Genomic DNA, 18,394 nt, shown 5'->3' on the forward strand with positions numbered 1-18,394 from the left:
CTGGGTGGTGTCAGAATTCAAATTTCAGATAATTAGTAGGTATTGGAGAATTGCTTAGTGTTCAGCAAACTCTACAGATTTGATACCAGAAAAAAGATATCACAGAGGCCTGGCCTCGAATGGAACTCTGGGTGTCTGGGAATGGGAGGCTCTGCTCTCATGTACACAGGCTGTCACACTGCCCATTGTCTTGTGATTCCAGGTCTCCTCCCAGGGTGACTGTGGACTGAAAACTTGGAGGAAAGGACCTCTGATGACAGACCCCCTTTTCTTGCAGCTGCCACCACAGGAGTCCCACCCACTCACAAACACACACTAGACATTGACGTATCCACATCCCTCTCAAGACTAGTCATCATCCTTGGGACTTTTACCACATCATTGTGGATCCTAGTGTTTCTTGCCAAAATCCCACAAGAGTGTCTACAAGTCTCCTGGCATATCCCAACCCCCAGACACTGAATCTGCAGCAGCAACCTGTTTTCTCCACCAAGCTAGGGTTCTGGACCACCTGTTCATAATCCCATCTGCCTGCACAGGCACAAATAAATCAGAGTACAGCCCCACTGGGACCGCTATCTATATGTAGCAAAAACCTACAATCCTTCCACCTACATTGCACTTTTCCCCACCCATGAAGTTTTTTTCTTTTAACTTTTGATTTTGGTTCAGGGATACATGTGCAGGTTTCTTATATAGGTAAAATTGTGTCACGGGGGTTTGGTGTCGATTATTTTGTCACAGAGGTACTAAGCATAACACCAAACAAATATTTATTCAAATTCTCCTTGTCATCTCAGCCTCCACCCTTACTAGGCCTCGTTGTCTGTTGTTTCTTTTTTTGTGTACATGTTGTTATTGAACTCTTACTTTTTTTTTTTTTTTTTTGAGATAGAGCCTTGCTCTGTCGCCCACGCTGGAGTACAGTGACAGGATTCACTAGACAAAAACTCTGATCTCTTTTTTTTTTTTTTTGAGACAGAGTCTTGCTCTGTCACCCAGGCTGGAGTGTAATCGCACGATCTCAGCTCACTGCAACCTCTGCCTCCCAGGTTCAAGCAATTCTTCTGCTTCAGCTTCCCAACTAGCTGGGACTCCAGGTGCACACCACCACACCTGGCTAATTTTTGTATTTTTAGTAGAGACAGGGCCTCACCATCTTGGCCAGGCTGGTCTCGAACTCCTGACCTTGTGATCCTCCCACCTCAGCCTCCAAAAGTGCTGGGATTACAGGCATGAGTCACTGCACCCAGCCTATTTCTATTTCTTTTACCTTGCTAAGAATACATATATATCTTATAATAAAATTACCCTAGAAAACCTTAAAATATTTCTTTAAATTTCTGATTAGTATATGTTGTAAAATTGAGGGAGCAGTGGCTTAAAAAGATTAAAATTACACAAACTCTGGGATTTAAGTTTCTGTTAGGTAAGCTTAGGCAAAACAGAACTGGAAATACCCCAGTGGCATAGAGAACAGAATTCTACACAGAGTCCTCTCCGTGCCCCAGTTCTGTTTAGATTTAACCTATTTGGAGGCCTTATTTAGGTCTGGCCCCACGCTGGAGTCTTGCCTCACACAATTTGTTAGAAGAAATCAGAGTTTTGGGCCAGGCGCGGTGGCTCACGCCTGTAATCCCAGCACTTTGGGAGGCCAAGGTGGGCAGATCATAACGTCAGGAGTTTGAGACCAGCCTGACCAACATAGTGAAACCCAATCTCTACTAAAAAAAAATACAAAAATTACCCTGGTGTGCTAGTATGCACCTGTAATCCCAGTTACTTGGGAGGCTGAGGCAGGAGAGTCTCTTGAACCCAGGAGGTGGAGGTTGCAGTGAGCTGAGATCATGCCATTGCACTCCAGTCTTGCCCTGGGTGACAGGGCAAGACTCCGTCTCAAAAAAAAAAAAGGAAGAAGACAAGATCAGAGTTTTTGTCTGGTGAATCCTGCTGCCTTTCTAGAGCTGGTGCTCACAATCTCCTAAAACCCCAAAACAGATAAATGGTAAAAATAAAGTATGTATTTTAGGGTCTTAATTTTTAATTTTTTTTATTAAAACCAGTGCTTGCAGTTCTACATTGTTTAACAACTTGTTTTCTACTTTTGCAAATCCAGTAGTTGCTCTGCAAGTCACATAAAATTAAATATAAATATGGTAAAAACTTCTCTAAAATACATTAAACCTTCTTTTCTGTATTATTCTTATCTGTCTACATTTAGCTTTTCTTCTATGCAATTAAAAAAAAAATGACAGAGAAACAAGAAGAAATAGAAAGGCTGGGCTCTTTATTTAAATCCTAAGAATTATTAAACAATAACAGCTTTCAGAGTGTTATGATGATGAAATCACGTAATGTGTTATTGCCAACACAGTGCTCTTTAACATCCTTTTGAGTACATAGTTCCCACTTAATGTATCTTGCATTAGTACATGTGTACATGTTGTTGCCAAATGCAGGCTTATTCAGACATTGCTGCCTTCTGTTTCCTCTGTAAACTTTAATGAACCAGCAAAGAATATGATATTTTAGGATGGAGATGGGTTTTATTTATTTATTTATTTAGAGACAGAGTTTCGCTCTTGCTGCCCAGGCTGGAGTGCAATGGCATGATCTCAGCCCACCACAACCTCTGCCTCCCAGGTTCAAGTGATTCTCCTGCCTCAGCCCCCCGAGTAGCTGGGATTACAGGCAATCACCACCACATCTGGCTAATTTTTTGTATTTTTAGTAGAGACTGGGTTTCTCCATGTTGGTCAGGCTGGTCTCAAACTCTCAACCTCATGTGATCCGCCTGCCTCGGCCTCCCAAAGTGCTGAGATTACAGACATGAGCCACCGCGCCTGGCAGAGATGTGTTGTCTTTATTTGTACCAGAAGTATTTGGTTGTGACAAGAGTGCTGAGTGTAAGGGACCCTGTGCTGTGTCTGCTTTCTCTAATGCTAATAATGAGCCCAGGGGGAGCAACATCAACATTGACAGGGGACTTGTTTAAAATCCCATTCATGGACCCTTTCCAAACCTGCAGAATCACATTACATAGAATGAAGTCAAAATTACCAAGTGATTTATAAGCTCATTAAGGCTTGAGAGGCAATGCTTAGCTAAGTGGTTATCAGCCCAGGCTTCTCATTAGGATTCTATGGCCAGTTTGCAGAAATCTCTTTACTTGTGCCCTTTCCATGTATTCTGTTTATTGTTCTGGGGCAAAGCATCCATGTTGTAGTAATGAAGTGCTTCATGTGACTCTTAAATTGAGGCCAGAATCAAGTATGAGGTGTTCCAGGTACATTGATGTGTTAAGTTCTACCTTTGCACTAAAGGGTGGCCACAGGACTGTTTCTGTTTGGGTTTGGTAGGGACAGGGCAATGTGGCCCATATTTTCTTTTCCTTTTCTTTTTTTTTTTGAGATGGAGTTTCACTGGAGTGCAGTGGTGCGATCTCAGCTCTCCGCAACCTCTGCCTCCTAGGTTCAAGCGATTCCCCTGCTTCAGCCTCCCTAGTAGTTGGGACTACAGGCGCATGCCCCTACGCCTGGCTAATTTTTTGTATTTTTAGTAGAAATGGTGTTTCATTGTGTTAGCCAGGATGGTCTCGATCTTCTGACCTCATGATCTGCCTGCCTCGGCCTCCCAAAGTACTGGGATTACAGGAGTGAGCCACCAACCCCAGCCATGGCCCATATTTTCATTATTGTAGCAGAAATTGCTGGTGTCTGTGACAGGGGAGGGCACCTGAGAACAGGAAAAGTGAAATGTATTTTGATCTCCATGGAGCAGCTCATTGTTCCTGAATCTCTTCCGTTATAAAGGACAGAAATGAGTGAGCTTTTTTTGCCGGTCTTGATCCTTCTGCCTGTGGGTCTCGTGGTAGCAGATAAGCAGGTGATGCTGACATCTTTAAAGACATATTCTCAACATGCAGCTGTAATTTGTTCGAAGAATCTCATCTGAAAAGGATTCCCAGAAAAGGAGAAAGAAGAAAAAATGGCTTTTTTTTTTTTTTAAGCAAAACATGTCTCAGATCAAGAGCTGTGTCCACTGTGCCTCCTAGAATGCCATGCAAATCATTACTTCTCTATTGTATTATTCCTCCCTAAAGAGTTTATTTTAACTACTTTTAAAACATTTTGTGATAGTCAAGGGTGTCTGAAAAATATTTGTTTCTATATACCAGAGCCCTTTCTACATTCTTCACATTGTGGCTTCTTATATGCCATGCAGAATTCCTACCACGAATTTATAATCTGCACTATTTAAAATGTTCCCTTTGTCACTGTTGAACATGAAAAGGTGTGGATACTCAAGATTTCTATTGGCGGAAAGCTGGAGTCATTTGTAAAGATGGAAAACATGTAATGTTGAGGTTCCATCTGTATTCTCCATTACCTCTATGCAAAACAGAATCAAGGAAATGCTTAGTTAAACAAGATGACATTACCCAGAAAGTTCTAAACAAAAATTGTCAGGAGATACCTGCTCTCTAGGGTGCTAAAGAAAGATGACTTAAAATTGTTATTACAAATTATAGAACAGGGAAGATATCTGTATCCTGAACTTTGCATAAAACTGATTTTTTAATGTTAAAATTCAGACTGTAATTTAGTTTTGGAGGGGCAGTATCACAGCCATGATGCTGTGTCATTCCGTGTGCATCAGCACATCATAAAAATTTGTCCTAGTGCAGTTCATGTTAACGATTCACTTGGTTAAAGAGTTCTCTGACAGATTTTGTCACTATAGTTAATTTTTTTTCTCTTCATTATTATCTTAATGCAGCTAATATACATAAACCATCACAGTTAATCTAGCAGCTGCCCTTTTTTCCTAGTTTTTTGGGAGTTTTTTTGTTTTTTTGTTTTTGTTTTTTGGTTTTTTTTTGCATATATCTGTCTTTGGAAAGTCAAAGCTCTTATCTTTGTTTACAGGCCAGAAAAATTAGGAAAAACACAGGACTCTTCCCCTTACTGGATGTTTGACAAAATATTATTCTTGACCAAAAACATTGACCTTACTGGTGAGCTTGTTAGAAATTCAGACAATCAGACTTTATTCCAGATCATCTGAAAAAACAACCTGCGTTAACAAATTCTCCAGTTTATTGTACACATTAAAATTTAAAAAGTACCTTCTAATTCAACCTGTCTTTTCCATCACAATTCATTCTCTACAATGCATATACAGCACTCAAAAAATATACATTTTTATGCCCTTAATTTTATACTATGTCATCCAGAAAAGTATCATGTATACACTGATATTGTGGATCTTATGCCACTCTCTTTTCTTAGAGTTAAAAAATACATTAGAGAATATTTCTAAATAATAGAAAATTATTTTATTTTATAATTTTAGTTCCTCCTATAAGTCAGAAAATTACCTTTACTCTCTCATTTCACCTCGAGTCAAATTAAAAATGCTTTTCGTAACCACTTGGTAATCGTGTGTATGTGTGTGTGTGCGTGTGTATGTGTGTGTATTTTTCAGGGACCATTGACATTTAGGGATGTGGCCATAGAATTCTCTCTGAAGGAGTGGCAATGCCTGGACACTGCACAGCGGAATTTATATAGGAATGTGATGTTAGAGAACTACAGAAACCTGGTCTTCCTGGGTGAGCATAACTTCAATACTCAATTCCTAATATACCCTAAAGGTGTTATTTCTTTTCTTTGTGGAATTTTTTTTGGTAAAGTGTGCTTTGCATACATTAGTTTCAGATCCCTGTTTTCAAGAGAACCTTGAGGATTAATACATGTAGAAAAGAATTTGTTCAAGATGTTTCATTTTTACCTTAACTTTCCAAATTCCTGAGCTAATCTGTATCCTTCACTCTAGATTACTAAATTCCACAAATTTTGTGGCATAAAATATTTTTGCCCATACCTTAAAACGTAATTGCCAACACCAATTTTTGATTCAGTAGTACTGGATAGTAAAACTAAGAACCTACAAATCAAAAATATTTTTTAAGTATTTGGAAATGTCTGTTATAAATTAGTATTTTGGGATTTACTATCTAAGCACATTACTAGATTGGTCATTACAGAAGATGAGCAGGATTTATATTATTTATTTTTAATAAAACAGGTATTGCTGTTTCTAAGCCAGACCTGATCACTTGTCTAGAGCAAGGAAAAGAGGCCTGGAGTATGAAGAGACATGAGATCATGGTGGCCAAATCCCCAGGTAGGTGAAAGTGAAAATGAATACAATAGACAGCAGAGATGAGAGGTCCAAAGGTCAAGGAGAATACCAGTCCTTAAAATGTGGTTTCGGAAACTGTGTTCCAAAGAAAATAGTTTCTCGGAAGCCTGAGGTTTCTTTCTTTTTTCTTTTCTTTTCTTTTTGTTCTTTTCTTTTCTTCTTCTTTCTTTTCTTTTTTTTTTTTTTTGCCCTCACATGGGGGTATCTTCTACTTTCCCTTTGGTGATCTTCAAGTTTACAGTTAGAGCCAAAGTCCTTTTTGTGGCATATAAGAGACTGCACAGTCTGACTGCTTTTTCATTGTTTTGGGGGACACACAAATATCTGCATAATTTTGAAAAACTCTCTTAAACAATTTTTTAAATTCTATTTTTGCATCATTTTTGAAATGTGTGAGTAGTGGTTTCTGTTCCATTGAGGGGTTTTTTTTTATTCATTTTTCTGCACATTCCATCCTGTTTGTATTACTACAGTCTTGAAATAGAGTTTGAAATTATAAAGTATGATGCCCCTATGCTTTGTTCTTTTACCTCAAGATTGCTTTGGCTCTTCAAAGTTTATTGTAGTTTCATGTATGTTTTAGAATTGTATTTTTCATTACTGTAAAAACTGCCACTAGATTTTTTTTTTTTCGCTCTTGTTACCCAGGCTGAAATGCAATGGTATGATCTCGGCTCACTGCAACCTCCACCTCAGGGTTTCTCCATGTTGGTCAGGCTGGTCTCAAACTCCTGACCTCAGGTGATCCACCTGCCTTGGCCTCTCAAAGTGCTAGGATTACAGGTGTGATCACCACGCCTGGCCACCACTAGAATTTTGATAGGGAGTTTATTGAATCTATAGGTTACTTTGTGTAACATGGCACTTTAACAATATTTATTCTTTCAATCCATAGACATGAAATATTTTAAAATTTATTTGTGTCTTCTCTAGTTTCTTTCTATGATATCTTATATCTTCCAGTGTAAAAATGTTTTACCTCTTTGGGTAAATTTGTTCTCAGAAATTTATTATTTTGATGCTATTATAGATTGTTTTCTTTATCAGATAGTTTGTTTTAAATACATGGAACCATAATTTATACTTGTATGTTAATTTTATATTTTGCTAATTTACTGAGTGTATTTATTAGTTTAGACAGGTTTTAATGTACTATGGTTGATGGTTTTCTATATATAAGATTATATGATCTACAACCAGCAACTTTTACTTATTTGTCTTCAATTTCAATGGCTTTAAAAATTTTTTTTTACTAATTCTGCCACATACTTCCAGTGCTATATTAAAATGGAAGCATTGACAATAGTATTGGGAATGGGTGCTTGATGTCACAAAAATCCTTTGAGAGACAAAGGATCTCTCAGCAAGGCTAGTTTACTTTCTGCAGAAAGAGTACACTCGCGAACAGTTTTGCCACAAGAATGCACTGAACAAAGGAGACAGGGTCACTTATAACCTGATGTGTTCACCCTACTGCTGTGTCCGGTTTCCACTGGCTACAACGGGACCTCACATTCTGTATTTGTCCCAATTGGCTAGCAACTTAGAACTTTCTAAAAGAGGCAAAGGCAGAGGAGAACAAAGGAAGGAGGGAGCAACTTGTGGAATGCTGAGAAAGGTGAAAACACTTCCAAATAAGGAATATTAACAGGCTATGACCTAATGCTTGCTTGGACCAGTATAAGCATGCCAGGGCAAATATTTAGGCTAAAATGTGGGAGCTAAGAACACAAAGTACATTGATTAGTTTATTATGGCTAGCAGATATCTAAGAATGTTAGCACAGGTCTTTGAATACATTTTGATTCTAAGAGAAGTTACTATTTATTCCTAATTAGATGAGGAGAAAAGTCCCTTTGAAGAGGAACCTCTATTTCACATTTCACAATGAGCACAATATAGTTTTGCATTGGTGTGTATGAATTTGAATGAGCAAACAGCTCTTCAGGTTTTGTTTTGTTTTGTTTTGTTTGTTTGTTTTGAGACGGAGTCTCGCTCTGTCACCAGGCTGGAGTGCAGTGGCACGATCTCGTCTCACTGCAACCTCTGCCTCCTGGGTTCAGGTGATTCCCCTGCCTCAGCCTCCCAAGTAGCTGTGACTACAAGTGTGCACCACCACACCTGGACAATTTTTTTGTATCTTAGTAGAGACAGAGTTTCACCGTATTGGCCAGGCGGGTCTCAAACTCCTGACCTCATGATCCACCTGCCTCATCCTCCCAAAGTGCTTGAATTATAGGCATGAGCCTCCACGCCTGGCCCTCTTCAAGTTTTTATAAAACGGTTTCAGAAGGTTAAGATCTTCTGTTGGGCCCCCAGGGTGATGGGATGCCCTCTGGGTTTATAGTTCAGAGGAGTTGTAGCTTAATCACAAGGCTTCTGGGTCTGCACTAGGGTCTACCTTTAGTTGGTTTGTTATAAGAGGCTTGGGTAGCTGTAACTCCCTTTTTATTTTTGGACAGACTGAATATCCTTCAGGACTTCTATATATAGGGCAGACACTAGCGCAGGTTTCTGCAGTCGAGTCTAATAATGGCAGTGCCAGTATACTTTTTAAACTAATTTCAGGACTATCACAAAATCACACAGTTTCCTTCTGGCTTGCAAAATTTTCATGACAAATTTACTGGTTATCTCATAAGACGATGCTTATAAATGACACATCACTTTTATCTTGCAGCTTTCAGGATTCTCTACTTGTTTGTGACTTGAAATTGCACTCATGTATGTGTTTGTTAAAAATATCTTTGTATGTATTCTAGTTTGTTGAGCTTCTTCATTTTTACATCATTTTTTCTTACATTAAATTTTTTTTGTATTTTTCACTTCCACAATTTCTGTTTTTTATATTTTTAATATTTTGTTATCCTCATTCTTCTGATTTTCAATAGCTGTCTGTGTTTCTATTTTCCTCACTGAATGTTATTCAGGTTTTTAAAACTAATTTGTATATGTTTATTTTTAATGGTAGCTTTCTGAAATTTTTATATTTCTGATGGGGCTATGTTGCCCTAATATTTTGTATACATTATAATCTTTCATTGAAATTTAGACATTAAAAACAAACTACCTGTAACAGTCTTCATATTATAGCTTTGTCCTGGCATAGTCTGAAACCAATGGTCTTGGATAGAGATTCTGAGAGTTTCTCTAACATGTTCTTAGGATGTGTCTTGTCTGGAATTTTTTAGGTTTTTTTAGTTAAAGGAATTTGTTCATGTTTCTTCTTAATAGTCAGTAATCATTTGCTACAACTATTTCCTGCCTATAGTATTGCAGTCTCTTCGCTACTGTAGCATTTACCTTTGATCTCACCAGACTCAAACTGCCATTCCAATGCCTATACCATTTATTTCAGTACAGAAACCAGTGTCTGGAAAAGTCCCTGGAAATCAGAAATAAAAATGTTTTTGCCACTATTTTTCTTGTCTTTTATAAAAGAAACCAGGAGTTGCCAATTTACTTCTAAAGGCACTCTGTTACATTGGGCAGCAGAAAGAGCTATGTTGTAAATGTAATAAACTGTTTTTTTCCTATGTGGCTCTTTGCATTATGCTCACCTGGGGCACTGCACACACTTAACTCATTTATAAATTTTCCACAGATGTATTTTGGTCAGTATGTTTTTGTTACATTTATATGTCTATGAAGCATTTAGGGCCTATGGTATTTTGCTGTGCCATCTTACTTAATGTAGTTTGTTTAGTTTTATATGTTACATTTGTAAACTGTCTTCATCTAAGTCTAGCAAGTGGAGTAATATGTCATTTTTATTTCTTTCAGTTATGTGTTCTCATTTTGCCCAAGACCTTTGGCCAGAGCAGAATATAAAAGATTCTTTCCAAAAAGCGACACTGAAAAGATATGGAACGTGTAGACATGAGAATTTGCCATTAAGAAAAGGCTGTGAAAGTGTGGATGAGTGTAAGATGCACAAAGGAGGTTATAATGGACTTAACCAATGTCTCACAGCTACCCAGAGCAAAATATTTCAATGTGATAAATATGTAAAAGTCATTCATAAATTTTCAAATTCAAACAGACATAGGATAAGACATACTAAAAAGAAACCTTTCAAATGTAGAGACTGTGGCAAATCATTTCGAATGATTTCATGCCTAACTCAACATAGCAGAATTCATACTAGAGTAAATTCCTACAAATGTGAAGAATGTGGGAAAACCTTTAACTGGTCCTCAACTCTTACTAAACATAAGAGAATTCATACGGGAGAGAAACCCTACAAATGTGAAGAATGTGGTAAAGCTTTTAACCAGTCCTCAAATCTTATTAAACATAAGAAAATTCATACTGGAGAGAAACCCTACAAATGTGAAGAATGTGGCAAAGCTTTTAACCGATCCTCAACTCTTACTACCCATAAGATAATTCATACTGGAGAGAAACCCTACAAATGTAAAGAATGTGGTAAAGCTTTTAACCGATCTTCAACCCTTACTTCCCACAGAAAAATTCATACTGGAGAGAAACCTTACAAATGTGAAGAATGTGGCAAAGCCTTTAAGCAGTCCTCAAACCTAACTACACATAAGATAATTCATACTGGAGAGAAACCCTACAAATGTAAAAAATGTGGAAAAGCCTTTAACCAGTCTGCACACCTTACTACACACAAGATAATTCATACGGGAGAGAAACCCTACAAATGTGAAAAATGTGGAAAAGCCTTTAATCATTTCTCACACCTTACTACACATAAGATAATTCATACTGCAGAGAAACCTTACAAATGTAAAGAATGTGGTAAAGCTTTTAAACACTCTTCCACCCTTACTAAACATAAGATAATTCATACTGGAGAGAAGCCCTACAAATGTAAAGAATGTGGAAAAGCTTTCAACCAATCCTCAAAACTTACTGAACATAAGAAAATTCATACTGGAGAGAAACCCTATGAATGTGAAAAATGTGGCAAAGCTTTTAACCAGTCCTCAAATCTTACTAGACATAAGAAAATTCATACTGAAGAGAAACCTTACAAATGTGAAGAATGTGGCAAAGGTTTTAAATGGCCCTCAACCCTTACTATCCATAAGGTAATTCATACTGGAGAGAAACCATACAAATGTGAAGAATGTGGCAAAGCTTTTAACCAATCCTCAAAACTTACTAAACATAAGAAAATTCATACTGGAGAGAAACCCTATACATGTGAAGAATGTGGCAAAGCCTTTAACCAGTCCTCAAACCTTACTAAACATAAGAGAATTCATACTGGAGAAAAACCTTACAAATGTGAAGAATGTGACAAAGCTTTTAAATGGTCCTCAGTCCTTACTAAACATAAGATAATTCATACCGGAGAAAAATTACAAATGTGAAAATTATGGCAAAGCTTTTAAGCAATTCACAAGTCTTATTAAACATAAGAAAATTTATACTGGAGAGAAACCCTACTAACCTGAAAGATATGACAATAATTTTGACACCACCTCAAACTTACAAGCATAAAAGTAATCATACTGGTGAGAAATTCTAAAAATGTGAAGAATGTGACAGTCTTTAAATGGTTGTCACACTTTATTTTAGGTAAGATAATTCATACTGGAACAAACTACAAGTGCGAACAATGTGGCAAAGCTTAATTTATGCTCATACCTTATTGCACAGAAAAGAATTTATACTTGAGAAAAATTATACAAATATAAAGAGTGTGGAAAAGCCATTAATATCTGCTCACATCTTATTCAGCATCAGAAAGTTAATATTTAATAAAAGCATTATAAATGCAATTACTGTCCAAAAAGCATTCAGAAAATATAAGCCTTTAATGTGAAAAAGAGTAATCATTTTGAAGACAAACACTGCAAATATAAAGAGGGTTGTAGTACCTTGTATCACAAATCTTATTGTACTGATTTTGTACTAGAGGAAACCCCTGAAGCAGTCGCTTAAACTTTGTTTAACATCAGAGAATATTTTTTTTTGAGATGGAGTTTCGCTGGTTATCCAGGCTGGAGTGTAATGGCGTGATCTCGGCTCCCCGCAACATCTGCCTCCCAGGTTCAAGCGATTCTCCTGCTCCAGCCTCCCGAGTAACTGGGATTACAGGCATGTGCCACCATGCCTGGATAATTTTGTATTTTTGGAAGAGACGGGGTTTCTCCATGTTGGTCAGGCTCATCTCAAACTCCTGATCTCAGGTGATCCGCCCACCTCAGCCTCTCAAAGTGCTGGGATTACAGGCGTGAGCCACAACACCTGGCCAACATCAGAGAATTTATATTTGAGAAAAACCCTGCAAATGTAACAAATGTTGAAAGACCTTTTCAAAAACTACAGCTTAAAAAGCAGCAGAGGATTCATACTAAAATATATTTTTGCAGATGCAGTAGATATAAAAATATATTTAATCCGAAGTTTATGTAAATATCAGAGGATTCACAGTAGAAATATCTAAGGCGCTGGCACTTCAGACACTACACTAAATCAGAGTGCTGAGTATAGAAAATAATCCAAAACTAAATTTGGTGGACAAATTATTTGTATATAACTTTAAAAGAAGTAGAACATTTTTTGCAGAGTTTTCATTACATTCAAAGTATACTTTTTTCCCTTAAAATAATTACAGGTTTTTTGAAAAGCAAATAATCATGTAATTCAATTTTCAAATTACTTCATGCTCTTTCTTCTTCTTTGCTATTATATTCACATGTGAAAGCATGTGATCACTTGTTGCTGCATCAAAGACATGAGTTTTTTTTTTATTAGGTGGTCAGTATTTATGACCTTTTCTATTAAAGAATAAGAACATTAGGCTGGGTGTGGTGGTTCACGCCTGTAATCCCAGCACTTTGGGAAGCCAAGACGGGCAGATCATGAGGTCAGGAGTTTGAGACCAACCTGGCCAATATGGTGAAACTCCATCTACTAAAAACTACAAAAATTAGCTGTGCACTGTGGTGCACACCTGTAATCCCAGCTACTGGGGAAGTTGAGGCAGGAGAATCACTTGAACCCAAAAGGCGGAGGTTGCAGTGAGCCGAGATCGCACCACTCCGCTGTAACCTGGGCAACAGCAAGACTCGGTCTCAAAAAAAAAAAAAGAAAAATACACTATTCTTATGTACGCTCCAGCCTGGGTGACAGGACGAGACTCCATCTCAAAAAAAAAAAAGAACAAGAACATTAAAATGTAAGATGCGTGATGAAAATCTAAGTGGTGGGGCTCTTTGTGGTTAAAATAATATTGAGTGATATATGAGGTAGTTGTTCAGAGTAATATTCTTCTGCATTATAGTGAATGAAAAACGTTTTTAGTTTTAGTTAAAATTAGTAATATTTTACTAATTATATTTCTCTGTAATAAAATGCAGTACATTTTAAATTTGTCAGATTACATGTAAACTTAGTTTTTTAATTAAACTTTTTTAACATTATGACCATTGTGCATTCAGCGATGCGTTATTATGCCACTAAGTTTAACCTATCTGGCTTACTCAAGAATGTAGTTAAAAGATGGTTACAGTGTTCAATTTGGTAACATAATGAACTAACATCTCTTTTACCAGTGACTTTAAACTGCAAATTGGTTAAAGAATATTGTTCTTGTAGGTTAAATTTTTATTCTTTTTTTTCTTATATGAACTTATTTTTGTAAATTTTTGTGGGTATATAGTATGTGTATATATTTATGCCATATATAGAATATTTTGATACAGGTGTATAATATGTAATAATCACATCAGGGTAAGTGAAGTATCCATCACCTCCAGCATTTATCCTTTGTATTACAAACCTATTCTACACATTTAGTTATTTTGAATAGTGCAATTGTTTTTGGTGACAGGGTCATTTTATGGTCATAATAAGAATTGTATAGAAGTATTCATAAAATCCATACATTTCTGAATTCTGAATAAACATTTAAAAATTTGTTAATTTTTTTTTTAAACATGTGGCCTCTCTGCCTGCAAACATACAGACTCTTAATTTTTATTTACATAGAAGTAAAATACACATATATTACTCTAAAGATAAACCTTAGGGGTAAGAAAATTATAAAGTATGTATGTTTTGTGAATATGAATTTGTACCTATATTCAGAAGAAAACAATATTGTAGCAAAACAAATCATCTTAATAATTGGCTGTGTGTGGTGGCTCACGCCTGTAATCCCATCACTTTGGGAGGTTGAGGCAGGTGGATCACCTGAGGTCAGGAATTTGAGACCAGTCTGACCAATATGGTGAAACCCCATCTCTACTAAAAATACAAAAATCAGCTGGGTGTGGTGGTGTACACCTCTAGTCCCAGTTATTCAAGAGGCTGAGACAGGAGAATTGCTTGAACCCAGGAGGTGGAGTTTGCAGTGAACTGAGGTTATGCCAATGCACTCCAGCCTGGGTGAAAGAGTAAGACTCATCTCTAAAATAAGAATAATAATAATAAGGTAGTTTACTAGAAACCTGAATACCTCAAAAATGCTGAAAACAAATGTATACTCTGCTTTATGTTGAATTTATTACTGTAATATATCATGGCTTATGGTTCAGAATCTTCTCATGCAAATATTTTTGTTTTGACTTGCCTGGTACGTATGCTGGACCTATAATTTTCTTGCTCTTTATAATTATTTTTATAGTTGCTGAGGCATTATTATGTGAGTTTGTCAGGGATTATAATGCTTTTATAAAATTTAGTAGTGCACACAAAATAATGTTTAGATGTAATTCCAAAATTAGTGTATTAAGTTATATTTTATGTTCTTAGAACATTTCATTTCTTCTTTTAATTGAAGTACTCTATTTAATCTGCTTTTCTTTAGTTGTTCTTTTCACTTTTTATAATTGAAATAACTATATTTATTTATTGAGCCAATTTTTTTTCAGGTAAGTAATAAGGATGCTTTATAAGTCATGAGGATGTTTTTATATATAGATATAGCAAACAAACATGAGAGTGCTTGCTGTGTAACAGATGCTCCATAACAAGCTATAAATATTCCTGCTGAGGTTAGTTTGTAGCTTCAAGTCAGAGATGGAAAATATCAATGGTGAAAAAATAATAATGATTCTTCATGTTAAGAAGACATTTTTTCCAGGTTACAAAGCTGACTCTTGCTGAATTTAAAGAGAAATTCTGCTTCCTTTTTTTTTTATTATTATTATTGTACTTTTAAATTCTAGGGTACATGTGCACAACATGCAGGTTTGTTACATATGAATACATGTGCCATGTCGGTGTGCTGCACCCATTAACTCGTCATTTACATTAGGTATATCTCCTAATGCTATCCCTCCCACACACACACAATAGGACCCGGTGTGTGACGATCCCCTTCCTGTGTCCGAATGATCTCATTGTTCAATTCCCCCTATGAGTGAGAACATGCGGTATTTGGTTTTCTGTTCTTGCAATAGTTTGCTGAGAATGATGGTTTCCAGCTGCATCCATGTCCCAACAAAGGACACGAACTCATCCTTTTTTATGGCTGCATAGTATTCCATGGTGTATATGTGCCACATTTTCTTAATCCAGTCTATCACTGATGGACATTTGGGTTGATTCCAAGTCTTTGCTATTGTGAATAGTGCCGCAATAAACATATATGTGCATGTGTCTTTATAGCAGCATGACTTATAATCCTTTGGGTATATCCCCAGTAATGGGATGGCTGGGTCAAATGGTGTTTCTAGTTCTAGATCCTTGAGGAATCGCCACAGTGTTTTCCACAATAGTTGAACTAGTTTACAGTCCCACCAAGAGTGTAAAAGTGTTCCTATTTCTCCACATCCTCTCCAGCACCTGTTGTTTCCTTATTTTTTAATGATTGACATTCTAACTGGTGTGAGATGGTATCTCATTGTGGTTTTGATTTGTATCTCTCTGATGGTGAGTGATGATGAGCATTTTTTCATGTGTCTGTTGGCTGTATGCATGTCTTCTTTTGAGAAGTGTCTGTTCATATCCTTTGCCCACTTTTCAATGGGGTGGTTTTTTTTTCTCTTGTAAATTTGATTGAGTTCTTTATAGGTTCTGGATATTAGCCCTTTGTCAGATGAGTAGATTGCAAAAATTTTTTCCCATTCTGTAGGTTGCCTGTTCACTCTGATGGTAGTTTCTTTTGCTGAGCAGAAGCTCTTTAGTTTAATTAGATCCCATGTGTCAATTTTGGCTTTTGTTGCCATTGCTTTTGGTGTTTTAGACATGAAGTCCTTGCCCATGCCTATGTCCTGAATGGTATTACCTAGGTTTTGTTCTAGGGTTTTTATGGTTTTAGGTCTAACATTTAAGTCTCTAATCCATCTTGAATTAATTTTTGTATAAGGAGTAAGGAAAGGATCCAGTTTCAGCTTTCTACTTATGGCTAGCCATTTTTCGCAGCACCATTTATTAAATAGGGAATTCTTTCCCCATTTCTTGTTTTTGTCAGGTTTGTCAAAGATCAGATGGCTGTAGATGTGTGGTATTATTTCTGAGGGCTCTGTTCTGTTCCATTGGTCTATATCTCTGTTTTGGTACTAGTACCATGCTGTTTTGGTTACTGTAGCCTTGTAGTATAGTTTGAAGTCAGGTAGCATGATGCCTCCAGCTTTGTTCTTTTGGCTTAGGATTGTCTTGGCAATGCAGGGTCTTTTTTGGTTCCGTATGAACTTTAAAGCAGTTTTTTTCCAATTCTGTGAAGAAAGTCATTGGTAGCTTAATGGGGATGGCATTGAATCTATAAATTACCTTGGGCAGTATGGTCATTTTCACAATATTGATTCTTTGTATCCATGAGCATGGTATGTTCTTCCATTTGTTTGTGTCCTCTTTTATTTCACTGAGCAGTGGTTTGTAGTTCTCCTTGAAGAGGTCCTTTACGTCCCTTGTAAGTTGGATTCCTAGGTATTTTATTCTCTTTGAAGCTATTGTGAATGGGAGTTCATTCATGATTTGGCTCTCTGTTTGTTACTGGTGTATAAGAATGCTTGTGATTTTTGCACATTGATTTTGTATCCTGAGACTTTGCTGAAGTTGCTTATCAGCTTAAGGAGATTTTGGGTTGAGATGATGGGGTTTTCTAAATATACAATCATGTCATCTGCAAACAGGGACAATTTGACTTCTTCTTTTCCTAACTGAATACCCTTTATTTCTTTTTCTTGCCTGATTGCCCTAGCCAGAACTTCCAACACTATGTTGAATAGGAGTGGTGAGAGAGGGCATCCCTGTCTTGTGCCAGTTTTCAAAAGGAATGCTTCCAGTTTTTGCCCATTCAGTATGATATTGGCTGTAGATTTGTCATAAATAGCTCTTACTATTTTGAGATACATTCCATCAATATCAAATTTGTTGAGAGTTTTTAGCATGAAGGGCTGTTGAATTTTGTCAAAGACCTTTTCTGCATCTATTGAGATAATCATGTGGTTTTTGTCTTTGATTCTGTTTATATGCTGGATTACGTTTATTGATTTGCGTATGTTGAATCAGCCTTGCATCCCTGGGATGAAGCCCACTTAATCATGGTGGATACGCTGTTTGATGTGCTGCTGGATTCGGTTTGCCAGTATTTTATTGAGGATTTTTACATCGATGTACATCAGGGATATTAGTCTAAAATTCTCTTTTTTTGTTGTATCTCTGTCAGGCTTTGGTATCAGGATGATGTTGGCCTCGTAAAATGAGTTAGGGAAGATTCCCTCTTTTTCTATTGATTGGAATAGTTTCAGAAGGAATGGTACCAACTCCTCCTTGTACCTCTGGTAGAATTCGGCTGTGAATCCGTCTGGTCCTGGACTTTTTTTGATTGGTAGGCTATTGATTATTGCCTCAATTTCAGAGCCTGCTATTGGTCTATTCAGGGATTCAACTTCTTCCTGGTTTAGTTTTGGGAGAGTGTAAGTGTCCAGGAAATAATCCATTTCTTCTAGGTTTTCTAGTTTATTTGCGTGGAGGTGTTTATAATATTCTCTGATGGTAGTTTGTATTTCTGTGAGGTCAATGGTGATATCCCCTTTATCATTTTTTATTGCGTCTATTTGATTCTTCTCTCTTTTCTCTATTTGTCTTGCTAGCAGTCTATCAATTTTGTTGATCTTTTCAAAAAACCAGCTCCTGGATTCATTGATTTTTTGGAGGGTTTTTTGTGTCTCTATCTCCTTTAGTTCTGCTCTGATCTTAGTTATTTCTTGCCTTCTGCTAGCTTTTGAATGTGTTTGCTCTTGCTTCTCTAGTTCTTTTA

At 36.8% G+C, this 18,394-nt stretch overlaps 2 protein-coding genes across 2 annotated transcripts in view; one reads left to right on the forward strand and one right to left on the reverse strand.

Annotated features, from left to right (window-relative positions):
* LOC693803 (uncharacterized) overlaps positions 1 to 18,394 on the reverse strand; it is a 529,045-nt gene that overhangs the window by 160,160 nt on the left and 350,491 nt on the right.
* The window catches only part of LOC720437 (uncharacterized), a 219,864-nt gene that overhangs the window by 5,421 nt on the left and 196,049 nt on the right, over positions 1 to 18,394 (forward strand). The window contains 3 exon segments of the mRNA XM_077978584.1: positions 5,488 to 5,614; positions 6,091 to 6,189; positions 9,991 to 11,545. Coding sequence (XP_077834710.1) covers positions 5,488 to 5,614; positions 6,091 to 6,189; positions 9,991 to 11,545 — 1,781 coding nt within the window.

Source organism: Macaca mulatta, chromosome 19 (genome assembly GCF_049350105.2).
Source record: "Macaca mulatta isolate MMU2019108-1 chromosome 19, T2T-MMU8v2.0, whole genome shotgun sequence".
NCBI classification, from domain to species: domain Eukaryota; kingdom Metazoa; phylum Chordata; class Mammalia; order Primates; family Cercopithecidae; genus Macaca; species Macaca mulatta.